We start from the raw sequence: 20535 nt of genomic DNA on the forward strand, positions 1-20535 counted from the left end.
AATGTGTCTTGACAGCCCTTCTGGTCCAGAATGTGCCGTTGTCAGGAATAACATCTCATGTGCTTGATTCCTTGTGCTCCCAATCCTTTCTGGAGCCCAGTGAACTCTGCGGTGACACCCTCCAGCAGAGCTGGTGCTTCGTGTCAAGAGATGGATCCTTTCCCTGGAGCCTGGCAGAGCTTGCTGAGCCTCACACCTCCTGCTCCTTGTGTCAGCAGAGGCAGCCCAGCCTGGCTCAGGCTCTCGGTGCTGCCTGCCCTCCCAGATCTGGCAGGTCCTCCCTCAGGTCTTAAATTAATCCTTTTCATGGTGCTGCTCTTAGGTAGTTCAGTAGTTTATGATTTCACATGAGGAATTGCTGCTCTGTACTCTTGGTTTTCCACCGTCAGTTTTTTACCTTTTGGAGGGTCTCCTGATATAGCAGACATGGATGGAAGGTGGTTTTTGTTACACTTCCTAGCTTGAGATAAATAGTGTGCAGGCTCCAGACCCTGCCATGCTGCATTTTGATGACATTCCATTGACATTAGTGAATGGTCAAGACTCAAAACTTTTTAATTGGTTTGCTTAACAGAACACGGCTGCTCTCTACCTGGCAGTTGATATTGTGCTGGTCTGAAAGCCAAACCAAAGCCTTGCTGTTTGTCTTGAATTTTGTGTTCTCCTGCTGAAGCTCACTGTACTGACAGTCCTGAAGAGGGAAATCACTGGTGCAGTGCTTCGAGGCCGATTGCCTCTGGGCCAAATGAAAACCTGGCGGGTGAAGTCTGAGGCAATGAAGTCAAACCTGTTCCACTGAACCTTCATGGAGGGGGGGAAAAGTCTGGAGACTTTTTCCTTGTGCTAGTCCAAGTCTGTAACCTCTCAGGCAATGGTTTAATGAGGAATTCTGCGCCCACACTGTAGCAGTGCTGCAGTCATCCTGTCCTCCTCCACTCCAGATAAATTAGATTTTGTCTGCACTGTAATAATTTTCTTTCAAATAGCCTAACATATTCCAGATGTTAAACACGTTGTAACAGACCTTCTTATTGAAAGTGTCTGTGATTCTAAGACCAAACAAGTGACGAATACTAATTACAGGACTCATAAAAGTGAGGCTTAAGCGTGGTACAATAGAGCAGCGAGGAATATTTGACTGTTCTAAAAATAGATCCTCAGTGGACACAGTGAGATTGCAGCTGAATTGTAAAAAACTGACTGCAGAGGAGCCAGACACGCAATTTTGTTAACTGGAAAAGGAAAGGGGAAGCCAAGCACCAAATTCTGCTTTCAGTGTGACAATACCCCGTGCCTGTGAAATGCCTGTTGGCAACGCAGAGTGTGCTTGCGATTGTTCAGCTGCTGTAGGACAAGGAATGGTAATTAGAGAAACGGTAGGACAAGCTTAATGGTTTGCAGTTGTTTTTATGTGTGTCTCTCAAAAAATTCGCAGGGAGATATGTTCCCGTGTTATGTAAAGGGCCATGTATTGCCAGCGTCGCAGAGAATTAGGAAGTGCTTGGGAATAGCTCACATTCCTCAGTAATCACATGTCGGTCTCCAGGCATTGAAGCTTTCCTGGCCTGTCGCCAGCCTTTGCTGTGATGCTCTTTTGGAGGTCAGCCTCTTCTCCAGAGTGCTTTAACCTTGAGCCAAAACAGTCGTGTCCTGTGCAATTGGGGTCAGAAGCCAAGTTTCCTCTCGGAGGAACTTCTGAAGTTGACTGTAATTGCAGGGCACATTCTGTCAGACAAAGTGTTGTGCCCGGAGCTACGTGGCTTCTGGGCCAGACTGATTTCCATCTGTCTTGCTTGGAACGGGGGCAGGGCTGGCATTTTTCTCTGAATATACAATAGTGTTGCAAACGTGTTTGATACAAACAAGTGACAGTGACTTTGCAAGCCCATCTGGGATTGCTGTGGCCCCAGGAGGCCAGGTAAGAGCTGTGTGTGTTGAAGAGCAGCTTGGAGCAGCCCAGCTGTGAATTCTGTCCTCGGTGTTCCACCTTCAGTCTAGACCACAGCAATGTCAGTAGTTTTCTAACCAGCAATTTGATCTTGGTCTCTCAGTCATAAGCCAGCCTAACCTGAATGGTTAGGCTTTCCCAGCTTACTCCAAAGGAAAGGAAGATTAAAATGATTTTATTTGCATTCAGTGTGGTTGTTGGGTTTTCTGTCCTTAACCTTTTGTTTTTCTTGAGGAAGGAGTGGTACTTGCCCAACTTCTCTATTCCAGCTTCTCATTTTAGAGGTTTGTGTTTCAGGATTGTGCAGAGGCTGCAGTTGAAGTTTGTCTTGCTCACTCTTCAGTGCAGGGGCACTTTGGGCTCTCTGGACTTCCCAAAGGGAGGAGAATTAATGATTCTCTTGTGTGTGCCTGGAAGGCAAAGAAGGTGTAACTCCAATTCCTACATAGGCTGTCCACTTTCTCCTCTGTCCTGCCCTCATATTAAGGCGTCTTCTGAAAATGGACATGTAGGTTCCCATACAAGAATCAATTATTATGCCATTCTACCTGTGCAAATTTATTTAAGCAAACCACAGATGACTCAGATCTGTTTTAAAGTAACCACTCTTCAAATTAAAGTCATGTTGAGGCATGTCTGTGGTTATTGAAGATCATCTTTTACAGATAGAAGATGGAATGTTAACCCTTTCCTTCAGCTTGCATCCTTTATCCCCAATTTGTTCTACCTGCTGAATTGGTGTACCTTTGCCACCAAAACTTTGAATAAAATTGCATTAAATCACCAAAAGTTTAATTTTTATCTGGAAGAAGATGGACTCTCTGTGTAGCAGGGTGGTTTTCAAGTAGTCATGAGCCAGTTCCCTTCCAGTGTCATTCCGTGCAACGAGGCCCCTGTGATTTTGCTGGTAAAACTTCTCTGAGCACTTTTCTGAAATGAAAATGCCCAGATGTCGAATGGGAAGGGAGCACTGAGGGGGATAGAGTAGAAACAGCCTGCATGGGTGGCTTGACTGGTCCCAGCCCTGATGAGAATTGAGGTTTCTGTGTCTGGCTGTTTCTTTCTGGTGCAGAAAGAGGCTCTTGGCTTGCTCTGCTAAGTTGAATAACTCAGCAGTGAACTACCAGTAAAATTCCACTAACCTAGAACAGGACCTGCTCTGAATCTCCTGCTTTATTTATAAGGCCTAAATTATTTTAATGAAATATTAAAGTATTAAAATAACTTTAGGCATGCTTGAAAACCCTGAACACCAAGGCTGAGATTCTTTAGCTCTGTAGCCAACACATTTATGCTGCCATACAGAGGGAGTTTGCTGCAGACCTTCGTGTCCCCCAGAAACTCCTTTTTTTTTGGGTCCTGCTTTTTCCCTTGATTCTATCCCCTTCCTTGCTTTTGGTTTTGGGCAGTCTTAAGTGAATCTATGCTATTTTTAGTATAATTCAGATTTGTCAAGAATGCTTAATGAACATATGTTGTGAAGTACTTCCTTGGATGAGCTGAGAGTTTTACTGATATTTAGTTGCAGGTGCTGTCTAAATGGAGCATTTTTTCAATAAGCTGCCTCTGAAATCCTTTTGATTTCTGGTTTGTGTGCTGGTAGAAAAACAAGCACTTCTTTGCTTCACATTTACTTTGCAGAGAATGTAATCTTAAACTCTGAAATGTGTGTAAACTTTTTAAATCCCTACAAGGAAATGAGCTTTTTTTCCCTCTGAAACTGTTACTATATTTTTGATAGTAGGCAGGGTTTGATGTCTGCTGTAACTTAACAGAAGTAGAAAATCAGTTCTAAATCCTGTTCCTGAAAGTGATGCTAATATGCATAATCCTATCCAGTTGATTCTTAGCCTGAATTTCTCCATTCTGTGCAACAGCTACCAGAGGTGAATTTGTTGCAGTGTCCTGTGATTCACAACTGAGATAATGTCCCAAAGTCCTCATGGTTTGGGGTCATGTTTAGTGCTGTAGGAATGTTATGGTTTCAGTAGGACTCCTGATGCTTTCTCTGTGTGATGACCTCAAAGGCAAGAAGGTGAAACACAAGCAAGACAAACTAAAATGGGTACCAAATTTTGGGAACATGGTGTGGATGCTGTGCTGAGTTTCCTTGGAGATCTGTCCAATTTCAGTGACATTTTGCAGTGACCTGGAGGATGTAATGAGCAGTGTGGTATTTTCAGGGGTGGACTGGGCAGTGCTGGGTTAATGGTTGGACTCAATGGTCCTAAAGTCTTTTCCAACCAGAATGAGTTTATGATTCCAAGTGCATTCCACCTCAAAGCCAGGTTACAAGAACTGGCCTTCAGGGTTGCCTTTAGAGCTGTTTAAAATGCCAAGCTATGCATTTGGTCTGGATTTGGAATGCAACTAAAGCCAATAAGTGAGCAACACTGTAAGCATGGAAATGCTGCCTGAACCACAGAGAGGAACAGAAATGCCAGTATGTGTGTGTTGGTGCTTTCACTTGGAAGTGCTTTGCAGCAGTTTAACACATGAAAGGTCCTGCTAGCAGAAATCCAGCGTGGTGTGTGATGTGTCAGCAGCACTCTGTGAGCTGCAGTTTCCTTTATCACACCCTTTCAGTGGTATTTCATGATTTTTGTGATTGGCTGTGTGTATCAGCTATGGTTTTGCCTCAAATTTAACATGAAGCTGTTCCTTTTGCACTGCAGAAGACTTGGAAGAGATAATATAGGTGTGAAGTAGCCTGGATTGTGGCTGCAGAGCTGTGCGGAGATAAAGCTCTGTTCTGAAAGGTTGTTTTGCTTCCCCATGCACATCCCTGGTGTTCTGGATGAGTGGTGGTAAGTGCTGTTTGAAGCCAGAGAAAAAATTGTCTCTACATTTTTATGGCCTCAGAGTAAGTTAGTGGAGCCAAAGCACGAGGAGAACTTCTGTGCTGTTTTCTGTCTCCATAGAGATTTTTAATTTACTGAATCAAAGCCCTTCATACAAGATCACAAAGCAGTTATTGAGTTTGAGTTTAGTCTGTATACTGGGTTATTTTGTAGTGGTTATGGGCAATGTCCTCATTGTTTTCAGGAATTTGCAGAACGGATGTGAAGCTGGGAGGTTTCTTGCTGTGTTTTTCTAGGATTTGAGCAGCAAATTGTCTGCTTGGCACGTGGGTAGGGCTGTTAACCCGTTTGGTAGAACAAATAGATATTGTTTGTTCAGTGCTGACATCCACTGAAGACAAGATCACTTTAACAGGTAGAGTCTATTTGAAATGTGCAAGAAACTTAACTGGGTATTTACTTAACTGGAAAGTACTGTGGGCTTCTAATACAGCTTCTAATATGTAAAAAATTGACAGAGCAGTCTTATCCTCTTCTTTTTATAGGAAGTAATAAAATCTGAGGCTTTATATAGTTAAGCTAGGGGTGAATTTAAATGTATTGGAATAAATCTGCTCATCCTTTCTTCCTCTTTCCTTATGGACATTCACAAGGCACAAGTGAGTTGTTCATAGCAGTGTAGAGCCTTAAATCCTTTCCAGGAAACTTGACTAAATCAAGAGAACCCCTTAAACAAGTATAGGCACCAAGAGAAGACGAGGACAAGTAGAGATTATGCTTTTCTGTACACTTAATAAAACCTTTTCTTCCATGCAGGACTCTTGAGTGCCAGAGGAGTTGTTGAGGGCAAGAATGAATGGCTTTGGTAAATGCCAGGAAAAGAAATGTTTTCTTATTCACCTCATTTTCCTCAACTCCTGCCTTCATGGAGAATTTCTCAGGAATTTCATTTCCATTCCACAGAAGGAGAGATGAGCTGGGGAAGCTCAATTTGCTGGCTGCTAAGCCAGTTGTTCTTTCAGATGCTTTCTTGAGACAAGGATACTGAAAAGAACAAGTCCTTGTAGCACTTCATGATTGAACAAGGCCCAAGGAAGCCCTGGTGGTGTTAATGAAAAGGTTTTGCAGTGACCTTCAGTGTTTTGTGGGTGCAAGAGCAGCTTAGAGTACAGGTTATTTAACATCTGTGGGTGTTGGAAGCCCAGGGAGTGCCTAGAGACCGTGCAGGTTCTGTAATGTCTGGGAGGTCAGGACTCATTCAGTGTGGGAAGTCTCCCTGGATCTTCTGAGAAGAGGGGATGTAAACCTGGGCTGTAAATTTGAGCACCACTTCAGTGCAGTGTCATAAATCCAGCGTTTGAAGAATCTGAATATCATGCTGCAGTAAGTTTTTGAACCACTGACAATTTCTCTTCCCAGATACTCAACCTGAAAGCTCTGATCTCTGCCTTGGAGAACATCCAAGGTTGTTTTCAAAGATAGCTTCTCTTGCTGTTTGAGAAATAATTAACCCTCAATTACAACTCATGAACAACATCAGTGCAAAGTAGATTCTTGTTAGTACTTGTCTGATTTGTATAATAATGTGTTTGTGTGGTCTATTAAAAAAAAAAAGAAGGCAAACCCTAGAACTTCAAAAACAAAAAAGCCATTGTAATTGTAGTCCAAGGATTTGACATAATTATATTAAACTTTTACAGCCTTCTTTATGAAATTTTAGACTAACTCCATTGTTTATGATCTTTAAGGTGGGAGTGTAGTTTTGCACAGGAGAAGGAGCTGGGCCATTTTGCCAAATACTTGGGAATGCTTTGCTTTGGAAGGCTGGATATGAACAGTGCTGTAAACTTACACTCTTAAAGCACTAAAGATCATTTAATTAGTAAGTTCCAGGTCACTTCTTACACTCATGTAGTAAACAGGAACTCTTTAGCCTCTAAAATGGAGCAGAATATTTGTCTTACCTATATTGACTTGTCCTATTGATTTTTTGGTGCAACTTACAGAAGGGTTATTTATTTTATCTTGGGTACACTTAATAGGCATCATTAATACTAAGATGGCCAAATTTCATTGTGCCAGGGAACAGAGGGTGAAGACAATCTATTGTGTTTTTGAATGACTTGTGCCATTCCAGAGTAAAATGCTTTTTGGGACTGTAATGGAGGGAGGATACAAGAGGGACAGAGTAAAATAAGGTCAGGATGCAGTTGTAGGAAAGTGTGATGGGGAGAAAGGAGAATTGTGCAATTTTTTTATTTTTTTCCCTGTAGCTCAGAGTAAGGGTCTGTTCTCATTTGCCAGGGGAATGTCAGGGAATGTCACTCTCATTTTGGGAATCCTTTGGAATGCATCCCAGCACACGGAGCAGCCTCCGTGCCCGCGATCTGGCTGCAGAGCCAGCTCTCTGCTCCTCACACCCTGCCCGAGTACAGCTCTGCTTGGGAAGGCAGGATTTTCCTCTCTTCTGTGGAATTCTGCTCTGCATGGAGTGGAAGAGTCTTTTCCTGTTGCAAATAGAAAGTATTTAATCAAAGGTATATTTGAATGTGAGGCATTGTGATTTAGTTTCTCTTTTAGCAAACCAAGATGGAGCAGAGCCTTCCTTTTTAATGAATGCTTGCTGCCTGCTTCATCTGTCTTAATCCTTAAAATCTCTGCAGTAGCTCTCCTTCAGGTGAAGAGTAATAATTTTTAATTCAAATTGCTTCCACACAAGGTATTTCCTGATGTGCTTTCTAATTACTTACTCCAGTTCAGTGATAAATTGTTAAGCAAACATTTTGTTTGTTGATCTTGCTCTGATAGCCAGCAGGCTCACCATTGGTGAATCTTGCTGGAAAAGCTATAGTGTATTTGTTCTAGTTCTATTTGAACACTTCTAAACACTTAATAAAAGTAGAAATTGCAATGGAAGGCTTAAATTCTTTTTTTTCTTCCCTTTTAAAGTAAGTCATAGTGTTCTTTACACTCTCACTAGTCGTATCTTGATGGCATAGACTGTGCTAAGATTTACAGAGAAGTCAAAGGACTGTTAAACAGCCTCATATTTGTTGAGGACCAGACATGGTACGTAAAGGAAATTTTTGTTTAGATGATACCCAGCCATTGTCGGACAGCTCTGACCCTGCTGGGTTGTCTGTAGTCCCCACAAACCTCAGCTGTGGTCTGTGGAACTAAAGCCTTCTCCATCTTTTCCAGAGAGAGTTCTAGAACTGAGTGCCTGCCAAGCAGCCTTTGTTTCCCAGCAGTAAGAGAATAACTCCTCTCTTTGTAAATGAGAACATTTAATGAGGTGAAAACACAACGGAGAGAAAAACCACTTAAGCCTCCTGAGCCAGGGCTGCTGCGGAGAGCTGCTCGGAGGGGAAGGTCACTGCACCGAGCCAAGGGGAGCCGTGCTGCTGGGAGCAGAGCCTGCCTGGGACCCTGAGGCCTTGGAGGACATGTCCTTGCAGAGCTGGCTTCACAGGGGAGGCTCTTCCCAGAGAGCTGACTACCTGTGTGTTAAAGATGTTTGTGCTTCCCCAACGTGCAGTGTGCTTCACGTTCCCTCTTCCCCATGCCTGGGAGTGTTACCTTACCAAAACCCTATTTCTGGAGCTCTCCGAGGTGTATCCACTGTAACCATCTGCTCTCTTGCATGCACGCCCCCGAGCTGATCACTCCCATGTGAGCTAACATCCCTCAGAGCCACTGAGATCACACTGCTTTGTTCAAGCCTCACGATTTTTATGCTGCTTTGAACAAGGGTCATGATTTTTATACATATGTATGGATTGTGAAGGGTTTGATAGAGAGTTCTGAGCAGCAGAATACAGGGCATGAAAAGTTATTTGCTGATCTGTGAGAGTTCATCCAGAATTGTTTCTTTTCAAGTTCAGCTGCCAAGAATATGAAACCTCCTGGTTGCCCTGCCAAGGAGGGTGAGTCCCTGCTTTTCCTATTGATCTGCAGTGCTCTAATGCAAGGGGAGGAAGGGCTCTGCAGGAATGATCAGGCTCCTGGAATGCAGCCTCTGGAGCCAGGGCAGCATCCTGCTTGAGTGACCCTTCTTGTTTCTTGTGTTTATGAATAATTCAGAAATCCCATACACTGGAAGTGGAAAGGGGAACACAGTGAACTTTGGTATGCACTTGCACGTTGGTACCCACACATGGTCAGGCTCTGCAGGCAGAAATTAAAATTAGCACTGAGTGCTGCAGATGAGGTTGGACTGCCAGGATGAATCTGTTCATGGGTTTTCTTGAGGTGCCCTTGGAGAATGTGCTGCTGCTCTTGGAATATTGCTCGGCCAGTAATTTTGGACAGAAGGCATCAAAAAGAAATAAAACATCTTGATTCATGCCATTAAGCTGTTAAAGCACTCAATATGCTTAATTTTTCTAAATGGTAATTGAAATTCCTCTGTATTTCACCAGGTTAGAATTTCTGTTTGGAGGATTCACCTGCTAGAGCAGCACAGCATAAGATTACTTGGAATATTTTTTTCCTCTTTAAAGTGTGCAAGTTAGTTTTGAGTCATTTAATGGAAATACTAAATAATCCCTGTCCTGGAAGGCAGGAGACTGGGAATATATTAATCTGGCCAGAGAAGCTGAGTAATTTATTTGCATGAATGACTGACTCTCCCTACTGAGGGCTGAGCACATGCTTATTATCAAGGTATTTTTATTAACCCTAGGCATGGTTTGAGAAGCAAAAAGCCAGAAACCTTTGAAAACTGGGTTGGGGGTCATACCCAAGTGCTGTTTTAAAGGTGGTATTTTGAAAGGAACTTGTTATCCCTGATAGTAGAATTCCAGAATCTAAGGGCCGTGGCAGCAAGTACAATTCCCTTGGCTATGAACAACGACTGCAATGGGTTTAAAATAGTCTGACTTCTGAAATGCTTTCATGTCTTCGCACTCAGCTGAAATACTAGCAAGGATAAAAGTGGAATAAATCCTGTTATTTTGACTCTACTCTGAGCATGAGTTGCTAAGGGAAGCAGTTGGAAAAGCAGCTTTATTACAGTGCTATTTTAGTTGAAATTATGCTTGTCAGTGCTCTTGCTGTTAACAAGCATTAAGAAAGTTAAATTTGTGTTTCAAGCTGCTTCACCAGACTGTGTTTTTCTTGATGCACAATGCAGCTTCTAATGGATCAGAGTACATAAATGTTCCAGAGGCTGGTGGGAAAAGTAAAAGTACATTATTGAGGAACTGCAGAATTGCAGGCTCAAAATCACTTTTTGTAAGATCTGTACACAGGTGTCTCAGCCACGGAGGTGTTGTGACTTCATGTCAAGCCCAGCAGCAGCTGCAGAGTTTTGGGGACGAGCACTTCTGTGCTTTTGACTCGTGCTCCGTGCCGGTCTCCACACCCCCTGTGTGTTAAATGTGACAGTAACAGTGTCACGTTCTTGAAACGCCATTCCTGGGTGCACTTAGTGCCACAGCAGCAGCATTTCACTCCTGCATGGAGCCCTTCAGGATTTTCTGCAGCTGCTTCTCTTTTGAGGAACTAATTGTCTTTGATTGTATCTGTACAGTGAAATTGGAACACTGAGCCACGGTGGGGAGTATCTGATTTTATTTGTGAAGAGAGACCTATCTGTTCAGGTTTCACCACAATGCTGTCATACAAGGAAGGAGCAATATTTTATAATAAACTCTGCTTTATCAGCCTGCTGGAGGAACGCTGCATAATGCAGTTCAGTTATTTCCTGTCTGCAAAGCTGGATTTGAGACAAAATTTCTGGTTCAAAACACTTCAATAACACAGCAAAATCCCTTCAGTTCTCTTGGAAAATAAAAGCAGCGTTTGATCTTTCTTTAATTTTCTTGTGCTCCTTGAATAGCTCCAGCCTTGGCCATGCATGTGCTGCTCTGACTCACGTGGCTCTTGCTGTGTTGTACCACAAATTACAGGTTTTCTTCCTGTGCTGTGTTGGTTCATGGTGAAAGATCTGTCAGTGTCCTGTAGGCTTTAGCAGCTTTTTCCTGCCCACTCTGCCCTGTGAAAGTGCAGTTTGTCCCTAGTGGAAGACACAGCTGTGCTTGAATCAGATTGAATATTTTGATGTGGCCATGGTTTGCTCTGATCACCTTTTATTCAAACTGGGCTGTGCTGAGAAATGGTGCACTACAAGGATACATTTGCAGGGGACATAAAGAAATAAAATCTGATTTAAGAGCCCAGTAAAATTGACTGTGAACAGTTTTCTGTATATATGTTCTTTAGGGAGAAAGAATCCTGAGTTGCTGTTAATCTCTTGGAAACCTTCAAGTACTTTTCTCTGAGCATTCAGTTTACCAGCTTTTGGCAGATAATTATTTCATTCTCTTCCAAATTGAACACATTCAATTCAGTCTTGCCATTGAAAACAACATATTCTTCTTGGGCATTTTTTTTTCCCCAGTTCAGGGGCAGGTAATGCTCTGAATTGCAAATGTTCACAGGGCAAACATGAAGTGTTTGGAGGACTAAGATGAGAAAAGTGTCAATATGTGCAATGAAGGAGACTTGCAAAGGCTTTGGCATAAAGGGGGCTGTTCAGATGGGGGAAGCTCATCATCCAAAGGTGAGAAAAATAGATACCTACTAGATACCTACCTATTAGATACCTACTGCCCTTGCTCTCCTGTCTATAAAGTAATTGTAACATAAGGTCCTCAGAATAAAAGCATTAAATGAATATCTGAAATATTCAATCTGAAAATGAGAAATGCTTCTAAATTCTGCTTCTTCTAGAAATGTTTTCTTTTTCTGACTTCAACTACAGTCATTGCAGTTAAAATAGGGATTCATTTATGAAGAATGCTGAGACTTTTTCAGGGACAGGGCTGAGATACTCGTGAGCAACTAAACTGTACAGCCTTCGGTCCAGAACGAGAGTCTTGTAAAAGAAATAAAGCTTCTTTGCCATACCAACAGGGCAAAAAAACTTCTTATTCTTTGTTAATAGGACCCATCCTCCCTTTGTCTCCGAGCTGTGAAGCATTTTGTCCCCCAGTGCTGACTATTGTGTTACAGCAGCAATGCTCTGTCCCTGCTATTGTGCACACATCTCAGAGCCCAGGAATGACTGCTGTCCTTCACTCCAACCGGGGCAGCTGTGTGCACATCTCAGAGCCCAGGAATGACTGCTGTCCTTCACTCCAACCGGGGTAGCTGTGTGCACATCTCAGAGCCCAGGAATGACTGCTGTTCCTCACTCCAACCGGGGCAGCTGTGTGCACATCTCAGAGCCCAGGAGTGACTGCTGTCCTTCACTCCAACCGGGGTATCTGTGCACACATCTCAGAGCCCAGGAGTGACTGCTGTCCTTCACTCCAGCCGGGGCAGCTGTGCACACATCTCAGAGCCCAGGAATGACTGCTGTCCTTCACTCCAGCCGAGGCAGCTGTGCACACATCTCAGAGCCCAGTGTTATGGATGAAATAGCCAATCAAATTCTATCAATAATTAGCAAGAGCCAAATTATGATATAATAACAAAATATAAAATTAATTTCACGTTCGAATGACAAAATTTAGGTCAGCCATGAATCGGACAGAGTCTAGCCTGGGAATAGCCCCTGGGTGACACGCTGCGCAGCTCTGAGCCCTGGCAGCTCCAGAGTGCAGCGGCACACCATTGCGATCTCGAGTTCAGGTTTTATACTCTTTTTCTTGCCGCAGGCTAGGATGTCCTTTGTCCCTTTCTTCATCAAGTGAGTCCAAAAAGCTTCTCCGGTCCAGGATAATGCTATCAGATGAAGGATGGTCCAGTTCTCGATGTCTTGGGAATAATAATCGACTCCTTGTCTTGTGCTAGAATGAACTCAAACACATTTACAATACACAAAATCCCATGTTTAAAGAGATATCCCAGCTAACAGTCCTGATACAAGCTAAACTTCCCTTACTGGAAATCCCTTTTCATACTAAGAGATTTCCCAGAAACAGATTACAAGTCTGAATGGTATTGCATCCTTCCCTCTGGTTGTCAGTAGCCAGGTGTGCTACCGATGGCGTAATTCTTTACTCAACCAAAACCTCGAAACTCTGCGTTACTGTTTTGTTTCACATGTAAATGTGGTCCTTCTGTATGGTATGCGTGTGTGTTGGTTTCTCAATCTTGCAGGCTACTTTTCCCTGGTTTCCTTAAAACATGTCCAGACAAGATTCCCCACGATAGAATTCAACCTTTTAATTCCCGTAACTATTTCTAACTTATTTATAACATACTTCATAATTATAACTATATTACATTTACTATAACACTCATTATTTTATGAATTTTGACTCTCTCCATAACACCAGGAATGACTGCTGTCCTTCACTCCAGCCAGGGCAGCTGTGCACACATCTCAGAGCCCAGGAATGACTGCTGTTCTTCACTCTAACCAGGGCAGCTGTGCACAGCTGAGCTCTGGAGCAGGGACTGTGTGTGACCCCTTCTCTGGCTGCACTTCTGCTGCCTTACACAGCAGCTTTATCAACTTGGGACAGTCGTGCTGCAAAAATGGTTCAAAAATATGCACAAGGGGAAAAAGGCTGACACTGTTTTAGTGCCTTACACCACTGTCACCATAGTAACACTGCCTTCAAACGAGGTTTGAACACTGGTAATAAAATGAAGTATTTTAATTGTTCTAAAGGGAGAATTAAGAGACCTTTTCTGTTCCAGCCCCACCATTGCATACTTGGTGCAGCTGCTGCTTGTTGTGTTCCCCACCCTCTCCCTCTTGGTGCTGCAGCCCAGCTGTTGTCAGAGTAGTTGAAATCATCAAAAAGGACATAGTGGATATTTTACCTCTTTTAAAGATTTGTTTCATGATGCTCTCTCAGATTTACTTTATCTAAACTTTCTTCTGCACTGGGACATCTTGCAAAATCCTACCTCTTCACCAAAGCAAATGAGGTTCTGACAATAGCAAAAATGAAGGAAAAGCTGGCTAAAGAATTAGTTGCTTCACTGCTACCCCATGAGGAAAAAAACCCCAAAAAAAACCCAAACCAAAACAAAACAACAACAAAAAAAAAACCCACAAAAAACCAAAAGCGAAGCAGAGATACATTAGAGACTGTGAAAGAAAAGGAAAAAAAATAAGAGCTGTCTTGTATTCTCCAGGCACAGTAGTTCTAAAATCAAAATTCAACAAGTTTACTTGTAGGGATAACAGCCATTTTCCTCTTATTTGTTTTACTGATCCCAAATCCTTAAGTCTCCTGTCTGTGTCTGATTTAATACCATCTTTTCTGTGTGCCAGGTATTAAGGGATGAAGTTATTTATGTGACTGTGTTTTTTAACCAGAATCAAAGCTGTTGCTAGCTCAGCATTATTACAAGAAGTTTTACATTTTCAGAAGTGTGAAATGAGCTCATTGTATTAGACTGACTGTTGTTGGACAAAACTGGGAACTGATAAACTGCAGTGAAATCATTAGGAACACTCTGTGCCCAGGGAGCTTGAGAGCTCTATTAGCTTAAGAAATAGCTTTTGAAATGTTTTTATTAGACCTTGGGGAGCTGTATGAAATCCCTCTAGACAGCTTGGTGAAACACCGGTAATTAGTAAGTGGGTTTTTTTAATCCAAGACATAATTGTTTTGTCTTGTGGTGTTTTAGAACTGGAGGGTCTGATTTTCCTGTTATCAAGGGGGTTGTCATGGTACAGAATGAATAACTTCCTTTCCAGAGGGAGGAGAGGAATATTTTGTGTGGTTTAAAAACTGCCTTACTGGCAAGGAACATATTAATAAATGGATTGTTTGGAATGCACTGTGACTCTTTCAGCTGCAGCGTGGGTTCAGGAAGGCTCGGCCCTTTCCACGGAATCTCTGAAGGGCATTGAGCCTCCAAGTGCTGGAGGAGCTCTGCACACCCTCAGGAATTAATGGTGATGATTGTTTGTTCCCTTTCCATCGTGACAGGCATATGAAAGAAGGTTTCCTACGTGCCCTCTGATCCCCATGTTTGTCGCCAGTGACACTGTAAACGAGTACAAGAGTGAGGATGAGGCCATCCACGTGATCGAGCGGCGCTGCAAGCTGGACATCGATGCACCACGGCTGCTGAAAAAGGTGATGAGCTTTGAAGTGCCTGGTTTGTGCTTCAGGATATCCCTTCACCTGAATACTGTCATGTCTTGGTTTGCACAGACAGGTGTCTGCTAAGAAAGGCAGGAGCCTCCTTTAAAATGGAAAATGTAAACCCCCTCCCTACGACTTACTATCATTTTGAAATTAAAAGGCTCTCAGGAAAAGATATGGGAATAGGAATAACAGTTCTTTACTAGGAAAATGACTAGGAAAACTAAAAATACAAATGTAATAGTACAAACAAAAAAAAAAACTACTGCCAGAGTGAGAACAGGCCCTGGCCCCCTGTGGGTCAGGGTGGTGGCAGCAGTGCCATTCCATGCTGACTCAGCCCTCCTGCAGGGCCAGCTGTGGTTCTGCTGGAGCAGGGATCCTGCACAAGGGGGGAGTTTTCCTCTGCAGCTCCAGGGCTGCTGGAGATGGGCCTGCTCTCCCTCTGGGAATGCAGGGCAGGAGAAAGCTGCTCCTCTGGGAATGCAGGGGGCAAAGGCTGCTGTGCTGTTGCCAGGCTCAGATTGGATCCAGGTAGGAATGCTTGGCTCCTTCCCTGGGCAGAGCATCTCCCATGGGATGATGGAATTTGATCAGCCCTGCAGGGACACTCAGTGGCCATGGACAGCAGAGATCTCCTGGAGGGAGGATTGGCTGTGGGAGAGATAAAGGAAACTGCCCAATGCACAGCAGAGAACTGCCCAGCTCTGACACATAGGAATAAAATACCCCTATTTCCAACCTAAGACATGTACCTTAACAGTATCTGTGCCTCTTCCCCAGATTGCAGGAGTGGACTATGTCTACTTTGTCCAGAAGAACTCTCTGAACAGGCGAGAAAGGACTCTGCATATAGAAGCCTACAATGAAACCTTCTCTAACAGAGTCATCATTAACGAGCACTGCTCCTACACAGTGAGTAACAGCAGGCCCTTGGTGGGGCTGCAGATGGAGCCAAGGCAGTGTTCAGACCTCAGGACTCAAACAGAGCTTGGGTTGTTCCTGGCTTTTGCCGTGTAAGAAATGAATTTGTAGAGAATATATGCATCTGTATGCAAACCTTGAGATAAGAAATGCTGACTTAGAAATGCCATGGAATAGGACAGACATTGCTGAGAGAGAAATGGAGCTAGAAACAAGTTTCAAAGGACGGCCTTGCAAGAAAGACTGGATACTTTGGAGAAATAGAGCTATGAAAGATGCATTGTAGTAGGACCCACAAAGGGTAGTTTTAGAGGTTTGCCTTTAAAGCATTTACAGCGTGGTGTGGCAAAAGCTGATAGGCCAAAAAATGCTTATAGTGTATTGTAATTAAGAAATAGTTGGCTTCTGATTATGATGGCATGAATTATAACATTTGTATTGTCTCACCCTTCACGTGAGACTGAAAATAGAATAAAAGTTTTTAAAACACCTCTCAGTTACCCCATCTCTGGGTCAGGAAAAGAGCTTAATCCAGCACCAACACACTGCCCTGAGTGATAATTGTAAGTGTTAAATGTAATACACTTGCCTCAAAAACTGAGACATGTTTGGCACCCTCTTGCATGAGCATCTTCTCAGAGAGCAGAACACAACATAATTTGCTGTGTTTGACAGCTCTGTTTAGGCAAATCTGTGCTTTGTAGCAGCAATGTGGGACTTGGTGAGGCTGTTGACACCCTGACAGAACTGCCAGAGAGAAGTTCAGCTGATTTGCCTTCTGCTCAGCTCAGACAGGAGTTCACTGAGTCAGCTCTGTGTTTTAACCTACCTTTTTTCATTGTTCTTGGTCTTCTGTGCAAATGTTGATGCAGAGGAGTCTGGTGGCAGGCCTGCTGCTCTGCTCTGGTCATGGTTTATTTCTGAATGGCTCAGCCCACCCTCATGGGCTCTAACAGCATGTACTGTAGCAGTAGAACTTCAAATTGATGTTAAAGGTCAGATCAGAGCTAACAAATGTGACTGATTTATCTGTATTGTAGCACTCTTTCTAGGTCATAACATTTTCTGTTGTGTTTAACCTGTGGTTAAAAGATCACTGGGTGCCAAACCCACTTGACACTATAATCTAATATTTTTATAATTATTTCTGCTGTAACTTCTGGGGTAAATTTAAGAATATTCTTCCACTTACCTGCAGCTTTTATGTGAAAGCTCTGTTTAAACAGGGGATTGCTGTACAGAAAAGTGCATGTGGTAAATATGTACAAATGCAGCACTTCTCTATGCCCATTTGCTCTTCTCAATCCAGGAATTAGCTAAATACAAAACCAGGTTTTTAATGGAAGAATAAATTGTTTCTAAAAGCTCACTTTTATTAAAGGTAACTTATAATTGAATTTATGAAAATACAGGAAGATTCTTAAATGCTGTTATTATGAGTTGTACTTACTGAGCTGTACAAGCTATTCTTGTACCTCCCATTCCCTAATGCAGAAACAGAAAATGAAGGTAAAAGGGTTTTTTTTTTTCCTGCAGTTGTCTCCTCATAAAGTGTTGATCCTGTTCTTAGCCAAATTTAGAATGTTTTGAGTGGGAAGGGAACCCTAAGGCATCAGGCCAGTTACATGCTCAGAAATCCAGCCTTTTGTGATGTTTTTATAAAGACAAATTCAGAGCCCAGCCTAGAAATTGCTTGAACAAATTATTTCAGCTGAAGAGAGTTTAAAGAACAGCTTTTTTGTAACAGTATCAGCATCACTCATAGAATTGTTTAGGTTGGAAAAGTCCTTTAAAACCAAGTCCAGCTAAAATTCTGTTTCAGGATCATGTCAGTAAAGCAAGAGATAAGCTAAGAGGGAAGGTGTCAGCTGAGTGAGGAGTGTGCACTTCTGTCTGTGGCGTTATCATGGGAGAGCAAACTAAAACAGTTTTCATTCTGCAGAATGCTAAAGTACCTCCTAGGTCAGTGTGGGAACAGTATTTTGGCTGTCTCTTGAAAATGTTGGGAGTGCTGCCCCTGTCCTTGCTGCAGGGCTCATCCTGGCTGAGCTGGCCCTGGGCTATGAGCCACAGCAGAGTTCCCTGTGGAGGCTTTTGCCCTGTTCCACACACACCCTGCAGTCCCAGCCCTTATCTAGACTGAGGGACTGTAGAAATGTGCACTCCTCTGGCTCTTGGCTGGTGCACTTGTGTTTATCCACCCTCCCCTTTCTTGTTTAGACCCCAAAAAGGGCTGTGGGACCAAAAGAGTCTCAGCTTTTTGTGCTTTGGTGTTGCCTCTTCCTAGCTGTGAAGCAAGAGAAGTGAGACTCTGCAAATTCCACTTGAATGTTTTTGACTGTGTGAACCTGTAAAACAAGAAACATTTCAAATATTGTGAGGGAGAAAAAAACCCTTAATGGATAACTGAGCTGTGTATGATCTTCTGACATGCAGGTTCATCCTGACAATGAAGACTGGACCTGTTTTGAACAGTCAGCAAGTCTGGATATCAAATCTTTTTTTGGTTTTGAAAGCACAGTGGAAAAGATTGCCATGAAGCAGTACACCAGCAATATTAAAAAGGTGAGCCTGCAGTTGGGAAGGATGTGCCTGGCTCCAAGTTACCAAAACACAACGATGCTGCTGCTAAGTAACAGGCTGCTCTGCTCAGAAGCCTGGGCTGCTTTGCTAAGGGCCTGGGGCACTGTGTCAGTGTAGGCCTGTTTCAAGTGAAATCTTCAGAGGGCTGATCACTTAATTTTCAGCCCAATCCTTTCTGTGTCTAAATGTGTGGGTTTTTCAGTAGCTGAAGTAAATTTTCTTTTTTGAAGGGAAAAGAAATAATAGAGTACTACCTGAAGCAGCTGGAGGAAGAAGGAATAACCTTTGTCCCTCGCTGGACTCCTCCTGTTGCATGTAAATCAGAGAGCAGCACATGCCACCCAAGGAGACCAGTGTCACCTGCCATTAATATCCCAGAGTCTGCCACAAAGGAGGGCTTGAGCAACAAGGAGATCCTCAACACCTCCAGCAGCCCCTCGGAGCCCACCGCAGGAACGCCCGACGGTACGGGGGTCTGATGTGTTTTACTGGGAAGCTTTGGACTGGAGAGGCCCTCAGCACTGGGCACTTCTGGGCAGCTGAGGAGCTCCACATTGCTCCTGAGCTGGGGACGTGCAGTGTTCAAGTGTGGGCTCACCAAGCAGTGACACACGGCAGAGCTCAGGCAGCTCAGCTTGTGAGTAGAGATCAGGTATGAGCAGAAAAACTCTTTGCTGTTCATTGGGTTGCAAATGAGCAGTCTGCTCTTATCCTGAAGGGATGGGTGTAATTCTAGGAATGATGGGGAGGAAACAGCTGAAACTTCCCTTGATAGTCTTCTGGGAATTTGGGGAAATTCTTGCACTGGGAGATAAAACTTCTCTAAGTATTTCTAGAGGCAGCAAGCCCAGTGGTGCTGTGGGTTGATGAATCTGAGTAGACTGGCAAAATGCTTTTACAAATGTCTGCTTTTGCTCCTTCCTTAGCTGCAGAAGGAGAATTGTATCTTCTTAATGAAGATGACTGTGTTTGTTGCCTTGCTCATCTTTTCATTGATTCAAAGGAACCTTATTCAGTTCTGACTGCGCCAAACACAGCAGCCACTTTGAGACAGCAGCAAATCAGATCACATGGTGCTTGGTCAGGATCACGCTGATAACCTGTAATCTCTTTTTAGATAAGCTGGATGCAGACTACATCAAGAGGTACCTGGGGGACCTGACCCCGATGCAGGAGAGCTGCCTCATCCGCCTGCGGCAGTGGCTCCAGGAGACGCACAAAGGCAAGGTGAGTTCCTGGGGCTGTCCCCTGGCTCAGAGAGTGTGACACACAAGGTAGGCCTGAGGGAACCTCCTGCCACACCCCCTGGGGCTGACTCTATCTGCCAAGTGGCTCTCTATGACCACAACCCAGATTTAAGCAGTGGCAATAGGAGTTCATTGTGACTGTCCAGCTGACTTTGCAGCTGCAGTGCCTCAATAATTAGCTTGAAAGACTCTCAGACTGTCAGTTAAACTGCCACAGGGGAATAACATCCTTTTATAAGTCTTCCTGGTTTCTACAATGACCTTATTTTTATATTTGTTTGTTTTGGCCAAACATCATAGTCTTAAAGAGTGAAACACGGGTAGGAGTGGAGCACTGATAGGAAGGCTGGGGTTTTTGCAGTGCCTTGTGATTTGCATGTGTGTCTCAGCTTCCTCTAACTTAACAATAAAACACAGTCTGTGTTCTGTCCTGATTTATTTAAATTGGACTGGCTTGGTGTGGTCATACAGGTGGAAATGATTACATTACAGTTCATGACGTTTTTATATCCCTTATGAAGGTAGCTGCAGTGCCTGACAGGGCTCATGATTTTGTTTCAAACAAAGGCTGATTTCTTGAGTAACTCCCAGTGTTACACACCATCCTCATACATTGGTGTGGGGCTGCACATTTTTCAGCTTCTATTGTTTGGCTTTCTGTTCTTGTTTCAAACCTTAAATACGAAATTTGGTTTGGCTTTGTTAATAGATCCCAAAGGATGAGCACATTTTAAGATTCCTGCGTGCCCGGGACTTCAACATCGACAAAGCAAGAGAGATCCTTTGCCAGTCACTGACGTGGCGTAAGCAGCACCAGGTGGATTATATTCTGGACACCTGGAATCCTCCCCAGGTGCTCCAGGATTACTATGCAGGAGGCTGGCATCACCATGACAAAGGTATGGTTTCAGTACAAAATACGTATTGAACAGGCTTTTTTACCTTTTGAATCAAAGGTGGTAGTTGTCCCT

General features: G+C 43.4%; 1 protein-coding gene across 1 annotated transcript in view; it reads left to right on the forward strand.

Annotated features, from left to right (window-relative positions):
• The window catches only part of SEC14L1 (SEC14 like lipid binding 1), a 44077-nt gene that overhangs the window by 10636 nt on the left and 12906 nt on the right, over positions 1–20535 (forward strand). The window contains exons 3-8 of the mRNA XM_038157225.1: positions 14652–14801; positions 15594–15725; positions 18171–18299; positions 18548–18782; positions 19435–19544; positions 20274–20463. Of these exons, the coding sequence (XP_038013153.1) occupies positions 14652–14801; positions 15594–15725; positions 18171–18299; positions 18548–18782; positions 19435–19544; positions 20274–20463 (946 nt within the window). The remainder of the gene's footprint in view (positions 1–14651; positions 14802–15593; positions 15726–18170; positions 18300–18547; positions 18783–19434; positions 19545–20273; positions 20464–20535) is intronic.

The sequence above is a fragment of the Motacilla alba genome, chromosome 18 (assembly GCF_015832195.1).
Source record: "Motacilla alba alba isolate MOTALB_02 chromosome 18, Motacilla_alba_V1.0_pri, whole genome shotgun sequence".
NCBI classification, from domain to species: domain Eukaryota; kingdom Metazoa; phylum Chordata; class Aves; order Passeriformes; family Motacillidae; genus Motacilla; species Motacilla alba.